At 44.2% G+C, this 9,570-nt stretch overlaps 1 protein-coding gene across 1 annotated transcript; it reads left to right on the top strand.

The window, feature by feature from the left end:
- The first annotated feature begins 5,137 nt into the window (after nucleotides 1-5,137).
- LOC112566620 lies at nucleotides 5,138-8,330 on the top strand. The gene is made up of 3 exons (XM_025242883.1): nucleotides 5,138-5,536; nucleotides 6,110-6,499; nucleotides 6,648-8,330. The coding sequence occupies exons 1-3, from the start codon at nucleotides 5,164-5,166 to the stop codon at nucleotides 6,953-6,955; spliced, it is 1,071 nt and encodes a 356-aa protein (XP_025098668.1). The 5' UTR covers nucleotides 5,138-5,163; the 3' UTR covers nucleotides 6,956-8,330.
- The last annotated feature ends 1,240 nt before the right edge of the window (nucleotides 8,331-9,570 follow it).

Raw genomic sequence — 9,570 nt, 5'->3', positions numbered from 1 at the left:
AAGATGCAGTGAGAAGAGTCAGCATGAGCAAGTGGGGTGAGGGTAGTTCTGTTCAGCGAAGAGTAACGATTACAACGGCCGTTAGAACGGAGCCAATGGATATTTTTATATTTTACAGTGAGCATTGATTTCATAAAAGTATACTATAAACATTCTGCTTTAGCTTCATTGTATTTTTTCTTTTAATTTTATAACCTTTCTAAGTATATTTAATTGCTGTAGTCTTGAAAAATACTCCGTTTCGTTATTTGAAAAAAAATGTGGTTAACTGGAAATAAAATTATTTTTGTAGTTAAAGTTTTACCTTTTGCTAGCCCGCATCTTTTCTGTACTTAAATCGGTTTGTGGGCGTCTGTTGATAATTTGCCGGTTAAAACTGTCGACAGATTGCTCCTGTCCTGTTGTCTTGACTTATCTGCTGTCCTGAGGTTTGCCAAGAAGTAGACACGGATTTCAGTTGATGCTGCTGTTCAGCTGCTGAAGCAAGGTGAATTTATACTGGCCACCACTCGTGTGGGAGTCGCGCGTGCTGCATCCCCTCCCGACAAGTACACGCAGGAGGTGGAAGGTGCAGCAAATCGTGGGTTTGGGTTGACATGGACAACACTCTTCTGAACTCGTGACAGCTTCAGTTTTATTCATGTGTGACAAAGTGAAGCCTTGATCGTGTTCTGGTCACGGCTCCCTTTATTGATTAATGATTCCTACACGAAATTTGAATATTCATCAGCTCCGCTCTCTTCCCGGAAATCGCCGTTTCTTTTGTTTCCGGTCATCCCTTGACTTAAAAATTGTAAACCTGACTGATTGAAAGATATTAGTGATAATTGAACACGTCCAGGAGATGAGTGAATAGACAAGTTTTATGATAGCCACGTGAGTTCATTACTTTCTTGTCCGGTATCTTGTGTTCTAGTATGTGACAAGATGGCGACCATGGAGGCCGTTTGCTGCCTAAACACTTGGATCCTTGTTCATCCTTTGACAGTGGAATGTAAGCTGTGATGACCATGAAATACAACGGTGTGGTGTACAACACGCACCTGCCGGCATTTCATGGACTTTTTCTATTCTCTCTCTCTCACACACACAAACCAAACAACAAACAAACAAACATACATACATATACACACACACGCGCGCACGCTCCTCACACATCCGTTCATCCTACTGTTGCCTACTACCTTGGTGTTCTCTATGAAGGTATCCATGTCAAATGTGAGAGACAGTGAGATGGAGAGGGAGGATATGGATGGTATTTATGTACAGGGTATCACAGCAAGAGGAAACTTGTGCTACTCTCACAGTTGTAGTGTTCAGTTCAATGAAGGGATCAGTCACCGATTTCCTTCTCTCAGTTGTGTTTGCCTTTGTTGTGCAAAGGATGCAATCTTGACCAGGTCTTTGCTTTGCTACTGAAGTTTGTGTATGGACCATTTGGCACTTTCAAAGAAACGACTTCTATTGTATTACGGAAACATAATCTCGTCTAAAAGCTACTGTAAAGCTAATAACTATTTATATTCTAATGTTTGTTACAGTTGATTGTTATCAGACGATATTCGATGCCTCCTCTAGCGGGTGTGTGTAAGCCCATGTGAACAAATTCCTTAAATAATAACTTCCTATTTCCGGTACAACCACTTGGTTATACCTTACAATATTTTAGGAAATGTATTTTTATTTTGGGTCAGTGAGGTGCATCCCTCCCATTCCCCTACACCATGCCCCACCTGCAGCAAGACCGTGTATAGAGCTCGAGCGTTGACGACACCCAGTCTTCAAATAAAATCCACTTCTCCACCTTTCTTGCGACACGAGTTTCTACCTCAGCCTTTCCTTCAGCGCACCCCTTGCCTACCTTTGTTTGCACTTGGTCCAACTTGACACAAAGGCCATGAACACCTGCACTCGCTGCTTTTTAAGCCAAGAGGATGCACTGAATGAAGCAGGAGTCTGGCTGAACATGTACCTGTCACCATCCCACAGGATGGCCAAACATCAGTTCTTTAGCCGGCAGTAAAAATATGACATTTGGAAACTGTTAACAATTTGATAAACAGGTAAACAGGTATGGCGTATTGAAACATACTTATACAATTATTTTCATGAAGATTTTTAAACTCTTTATTTAACACAAATGTTACAATACCCGTGCTTTCCGGACCCTGCGCTGGTTCATGACGACTTAAAAATAAAAATAAAAATGAAAAAAATAAATATAAAAATAAATATAAGGTCTGAACTACAAGCAACATGGAGACTGAGGTGGAGAGATGTGAGATGTGAAGACATACTTCCCTAAGAAAGCGTTCGACCCCGTATGTTTAAATTTGCCTTCAATTCAAATAAGTGCATGGGCGTGTCCCCTGTATAAAGTGGACATCTTCAACACTGGAGACACCACAGACAGTGACAGGCATTTCCAAGGCGAGCAAAGACAGACAATTTGAAGGATTACTAGTTCTGTTTCTTCGGAGTTATCAAGGCACGGAGGTTTGCTTGACTTTTCGTTTACAATATAGCTTTCCTTTTAAAAGTGGAAATAATCACACACCGAGTTATTTCTGTCCCAAGGATGTAAACCTTTCATTAACTCATTTCTCTTTTCGTTATTTTTCCTTCCTCCCACGAGTCTTCTACTCCACCTTCCAATAAGTTGGTGTAATAGTCTAGTCGGAGTCAAAATTTCTGAGAGATAATTAGTTGAACAGTCGTGAAAGTGTAGGAAGGGTTTCAGTGTAGACGGTCATTCCAGCATGTTTGTGCCCAGCTTTACACTTGTAGTTGTTGATGGTACAGGTCCGTTGGTACATTGTAGATTGTACACGTCATCGCCACACAGAATAAGTGCATAACTGCTTCTGGGATACAATATCTCATCATAAATTTATGTCGCCCAAATGAACATACATGCATGTCTGTCCTGGTGTGTGCAAACAGAAGGCCGTTCTCAACCCATTACAAATAGATCAAGTGTGGAAATATTTTGCGGCCATCATGTAAACAAAATTGAATAACAACGTGGTTTTGCGACCATCATGTAAAAACTTTACCGAAAGCAATAAACGTTCCTCCGTATTCATCCGGTGAACATGTATTTAAGGTGTTGGGACACTGACTGCATGTTCATGTTCGTCACCCAGTGCTGCCAATGAACCCTGTTCATGGTTATGATCATTACCCCAGTACTGTCATGTCTTCTATTTCTTTACTTTTTCTGGGGATTACTATCTCTCCTCCGAACCGTCCAGAATCTTGGCATTACTGTGGAGGAATCATGATCTCTTGAATCGCATAGAGTAAGTCTCTAAACAGCACAGTCCATCAGTCCATCGTCTTCAGCTTCATAGGCATAAGCTTGGATTCCACACTACAATAGTATCATGATGATTACGACAACGACAATGTTAACGACAATGATTATTTGGGGTACCCTTCCTACCCCTCTTGCTACTGCTAGCTTGGCAGTTCTGTCCTACAAGGGCTGTCCAGTCATCATGGATGTTGCTGAATGTCTGTTGTCCCGAATCGAACAACATGGGGCTTCATGTGTGCAGTTGTATGATTACAACCGCCAGTGGTCGCCTCCACCTGCTGCTTCGCCAACTCGCCATTGCCACAGGGATTCAAACCGTGGCGAGGTGGGAATGATTCGCACAACATCTGTGCGCTCAGTTATTTATGTAGTGGAGCCATGACACGGGGACACCTCCATTATCTAACCCTGGGGACCTTGACCCAGTGGCACTGAACCCCGTTACATCGGGGGGACTCGAGTCTACAGTGGATGACCAGGGCTTCAGCTGTCTGCCACTCCACAACGCCTGCTGGAACACCATCTCGACCGTTAAAACCTTCTGTATGTTTCAACCAGCGATTCTGCCGGAATCAGTCCTCGCATGCGTGGGGTAGGTATGCTCGTTATCTTAGACGCCGACCTGGGTGTGGCCTCTGCAAATAGCTATGAAGAACCACTAATGGCAACTGGGTGCCAGGTGAGGACCAGTCATAGGCCAGTTGCTCTGGTAAGCACAACAAATTACCCGATGAGGTGCTACCTCTCGCTAGCACCCCAAACACCCCAATGGACACGAGCACACTGCTGGTCCTAAACAAGTGCGCTGAGCAAAGCCTGTGCATCACTAACACTATGTTGAATCTGGCAGACACTTACAAAGCCACCTGGCTGCACTCATAACTAAACACTAAACACCACAGACTGTCCCATCTGTGCAAGAATGTACTTTCTCATTAGCACTGGGGAGTTATTTGAGAAGACACAAACATAAGTGAATAAAGCTAATCCTCGCCTTCTTTGAACACGAAGGACATCCAGGAGGAGGAGGAGGAGGAGTGGTAGTAGTGGTAGTAGTGGTAGTAGTGGCAGTGGTGGTAGTCGTAGACTGGTAGTGGTAGTATACCGACGCCCCATCTTATTAGTAACCCCCAATTGCATTGGGCTCCACCTTGCTAGCAACAGAACAGCTATAGTCTGTCAGTATTGTACAACTCACTACTGTAGTTATTGCTAGTAATACATAGTCTGTGTGAACACATTGCTAGTAACACACCAAGTGTCATGTCGCAGCATGCCATCACCTGCAGGAAAGGCAGTCATGTGGATGTTGAAGGTTGTCTTGGTGTTGGCGGCCAGCCGGCACATCACTGCACGTGTGCTCAAACGATCTGCAGAAGGCGACCTCCTCGACTGGGCCAGAGACTTCCTCAGGTCCACAAGCAGCAGTGGTGCTGCTGACCACTTAACAACCAGCAGGTCCTCCAGTGTCCTTCGCCGACTTGACAGACGACACGTGTGAGGCTCTGATGACACAGTGCGCGCTGCGCGACTCCCCGGCCACCCGCTACTACGTCCTCTGGCGGGACGCCTACGCCACCGCCGAGCTGGACAGACAGCGGCGTCAGTACGACGACTCCCTGCGACGTCTGAAGGTCTTCGTCAACACGCTCGTTGACTCCATCATCGCTAAGCAAGCCATACAGCTGCCGACTGACTTGTGCACTACTGGCAGCACTGAAGCAGAGATAACGCCAGCGACCTCTCAGACAATCACTTCACCAACGTCTGTCACATCTGCTTTACTTACCTCCATAGCAACCACAACCACAACCACAAGCACGCCACCACCTACATCTACTCCAATGACTCAAGAACCGAAAACTTCCACGACGGCAACTACTCTTCCTCCTTGGAGCACTACAACCACCCAGTCACCTGCGATCTGCACATCGACTGCAGGGCCTGTTCTCACAAGCGCAGATCCCTCTACAAGTGGAGCATCGGAAACGTTTTCTACCAGCACAACAACTACGTCGGTACCGCTCACAACCACAAAGACGACAACAGTGACCACCGTGTCAAGTGTATGGGAGCAGTGCGTGAGTCCCTGGAGCCAGTGGTCAGGCATCTATGGCTTTGGCACGCAGGAGAGGACGCGCCGTGTGCTGAGGGATGACATCGACTGTCCTGAGGCCAACACTTTGCTGGAGACAAGACAGGTGGACAACTTGCGAGGTATTCCAAGATAGTTTACAAGATAGTTGTCCCATGTTCCAGCAGTAGAAGCTGCTTCTACGTCAGCAGTAGAGAACACCCCTTAGCAACGTGTGCAGTAGATATTTATCTATTATTGTATTTTAACAGCAAGAAAATGCGTCTCTAAAGTAGCCTACTAGCTAAGCCCTCCTTTGTTTTTCACGAATGTGTGCAAGAAGAGCTTGAAACTTACGAAGTACATTTCTTAATATATTCACCAATGCAATTTTCATTGAAAATATGTAATCTTACGTTTAATACTTTCATTAATTATTAACATTTTACAGAAGAGTAAAAGTACCCTTGTCAGACGATAATGGCAAGTAACCTCACTAAAAATGCTTAAAGTTCATTGGGCGGATTTAATGCTATCGTGTAGAAAGTTCGGTAATGGGAGTATGGTAAGTCAGGTAAGAAGCTCTTTTGGTATTATGAGATGTTATCTACGAACGAACACGTCTACTTCATTGACTTGATGTTTTTCTTTTCGTGTGCGTTTTTATTTTACATTCACCGAAGAATAACACACATGCAATGTGGTTTGTTTGACAGACAGCAGAGGGCGATTTGTTTTTGATGATATGACTTTAGTCAGTGGTAATTTCTACCATGACTTCGTGCAACCAACACGTGGCCTGCCCCGAGACCTGCTCGTCATCATTGACTCCTCAGCCTCCATTCCAGACTCCGAGTTTGAAGCAGTTAAAAATGGTCTGAAGGTCTTGATTGACGTGCTTTGTGGCAGCTTCGGCTTAGGCAGCAACAACAACAGGATGTCAATCATCCAGTTCTCGTCCGAGAGCAAACAAGTTCACCAATTCCGGGAGCCTCAGAGTCGCGACGCCCTGTTGGCCGCAGTGGACAGCATGCAGCACATGAGGAGCTCCACGTGCACTGGTACCGCGCTCGAGATGGGCTACCACGCTTTTGACCCCTTAAACGGTAAGTCTTAACGGCAAACAGATTGTTGAATATTACATTGCAAATGAAACTGACCGACTGAACTGTTGTTATTCATTTGCGATGTTTGGCATCGTCTGAGTTTGATACAACTACTGACAGTGGCCTTTGGCACACTACTTGTTGACAGGTGCTCGGTCGACTGGTCATGTTGCTCACGAAACCTTGCTCATCACAGACGGAAGGTCCAACTGCGGTCCTGACATCAAAGAGGCTTCCCTCCTTCTCCAGAGCCGCTCCACTGTCTTTGCTCTGGCCATCGACCTGGGCTACGATCTTAAGGCTGCCAAAGAACTGCAAGCCATTGTTTCCACAGAAAGCCCTCGCTATCTGTTCTCTCTGGCCAACTTCCAGGACTTTAACGAAATGGTGCGCATGGTGCAGGTTAGCAAGACTAGCAGTACGTGCTTGGAACTAGAAAACACAAATGACAGCTAAGACTGAACATTGCAGCTTCAAAATTTCTGACACCTTGGAAAAAATACCCCGCTTTCTCTCCACCACCACCAGCCCCCGCCACACACACAAGATAACAAGCACAGATGTAAATAACGATAGTAACGGACGTACACATCAAAGTCAAGTATCTTGGCTGGCTCTGAGGAAAGTTCCCTTAGTGACAGCTTCACTAGGACTTCAACATTTTCTTCTATGTGATCGAAGTCTGGATCTGGAAGATTCCACATCCTGGAAGTCAGCTGGTGTCATATTGTAATACGGTTGATGTGATTCACTCCAGTCACTATCAACCTGACCAAGTATTCGGTCCAAAGCTGCTGTATCGTTGGCATAGACACTTGAATTCCTCTGACATGTCATCTACAAAAACAAGTCAGCATTTAAACCGATATAGTGACCGATGCTTCCATCCTCCCAGTTGAAAAAAACTTTGTAGGGGCAGTGGTCTGGGTTAGTGACATTTGTCATGTCCAGTAAGCTGCAGTTCTTTTGTCCAGTGAAAGGAAATGCTCTCTTATTTTTTTACTTTCGCAATGGAGGCTATAGACTAGCAACCAACCTTATAGCACAAGACTGTACGGGCATTTAGAATTATAGCACCGTGCTATCACGGACTTGTATTACTGGACTGCTGGCAGACGGTTCCCCCCTCCCCAGTTAACTGCTAAAACGAGGCATGAGACTACAAAGCTTCCGGTTTAGTCACATTTTTTGTTTAGGCTCACCGAGACTAACAGCGGAGAACGTTGCAAGACGCTAAACGTTGGTCTCGGCAGACAGACAGCAGTCCACCTACACACGTCCATGGTGCTATTTTCTGTGACTAGGTCCTGAATAGGTCCTGTACCCAGCTACACACCTTTTATATCCTCAGTTTTGATGTAGGTGTTTTTGCTTAGCTAATTTTATTGTCTTTGGCATTCCAAGCTTTGACAAGATAAACACGGCATTCGGAAAATGGAAATGCGCATGTCTGATGGCCTTTTGGTCTTATTTTCGTTTAGGGTAAGAAGTGCAGGCTCGACGTGCATGCCAGTTCAAGTCGTTTAGATAGTTACACATTGCATAAAATCAAATAATATTTGAATTATGGAGGTAGAAGAAAATCATTATAGCAATATACACGAGTCTCCGCTATCTCAGTCAACCGCGGGTATAGCTGACCAAATAACCGCTAATACAGCAAAATAAACAACGAATAACTCACGTGGAAAAGACAAGTTATGTTGTACATAAAGTCTTACAACAAGAAACTGAACACTTCTTATAGCATTCCTATAATAACTGATTTTTTTCATGTAAGAAATGTGTATCTATTTTACATATATCACGAGTAAATATTAAAATAACTATTATCCTCAGTGGCTTTAATAGTTTTCAAAGATAATTTGGTTTTTCGCTTTGTGTATACATGTGAGAGAGAGAGAGAGGAGGATAAGTGGGAGGGGAATCTGAGATAGCAAGGAATGAAGCCTCTGGGTCTTGTGTCACAATCTTCACCCGAGACATCAACAAAAAACATCGCGAGTCTCAGTGCAAACTGTGTACCAACGGCTTGGAATTCACGCCACACCAGTCACCAGTGACCCGACAACCTCGATCGTGCTGACGTGTCATTGGCTGTCCTGGCGGTGACCCACAGGTGACGTTTGACTGAGACGTAACACGAGCGGGTGAGCGCAGCTCTCGCTAACCGGCGCTGGACACTGGCGAGCTCGTCAGGTGTGTAAATTGAGAAAATATAGTGCAAGCTACGACTGACATCTGCACTGCCATCACAGGTGAGTTAGGGGGTCAACAGGTACATGTTGAGGACAGAACGAAACAAATTGAAACAATGGCCGTCAAGACAAATGGATAAAGTAGTGGCGATAAACTGAATATAGCTACAAGTTATTTCAACTTCTTGAAGTGGAACACGAAAGGATTTATATTAAAGCTAACGTCTCCTAGACTTTATGGTTTATGTGTCCACATTGGATTTTGTGTGTCTAACTGAAACATTTAGAAAGGCTTTCCACTCAGAGAGCTTTCCCTGCCACACAGCGTCCAGCAAGTCACGTGTTAGGTTATCAGAGCACGGAAAACGATCGGGAAGACTCTTAATCCTGATTGAAAATGAATTAGTGTCTTGTGTAAAGCATATTAAAATAATTTAGATAACATTTCTTTAGCCAATCCTTTCCAAACATGGTATGCGTGAAAAATTACACAAATGTGTTTAAAATATGTACAAAGCGGTTAAAGCCCGTGTGACATGTGAAGGTGATTTTACTGATTCTGCTGAGTGCACGAAGGGAGTTACCAACTTTTTTGTCTTTTTCATTAATGAGCTAGCTTTAGAAATTATGAACAATGGACAACATGGAAACTGTTTGACATCATGTAATGGAAATATTTATTCTTTTATTTGCAGATGATATTGTATTAATGTTAGAAACTGTAATAGGACTACATCAACTAAATACATTGCATAAAACATCAGTAACACTTAGTCTACATGTTGATGTAAATAAGGGGGGAGCCCGGTAGTGTAGTGGTTAAAACAATCGATTGTCACCACTGCAGTCAGCGGCTCAGGGTTCAGATCTCTT

Source organism: Pomacea canaliculata, linkage group LG6 (genome assembly GCF_003073045.1).
Source record: "Pomacea canaliculata isolate SZHN2017 linkage group LG6, ASM307304v1, whole genome shotgun sequence".
NCBI lineage: Eukaryota > Metazoa > Mollusca > Gastropoda > Architaenioglossa > Ampullariidae > Pomacea > Pomacea canaliculata.
Note: the sequence above shows the minus strand (reverse complement) of the source record. Positions and strands in the feature narration are given on the sequence as shown.

Coding starts and splice junctions, on each gene's coding strand:
- LOC112566620 (XM_025242883.1), top strand. CDS start 5,164: ATGACTCAAGAACCGAAAACTTCCACGACGGCAACTACTCTTCCTCCT. Junction 5,537..6,109: donor ACAGGTGGACAACTTGCGAG/GTATTCCAAGAT, acceptor TTTGTTTGACAG/ACAGCAGAGGGCGATTTGTT. Junction 6,500..6,647: donor CGCTTTTGACCCCTTAAACG/GTAAGTCTTAAC, acceptor ACTTGTTGACAG/GTGCTCGGTCGACTGGTCAT.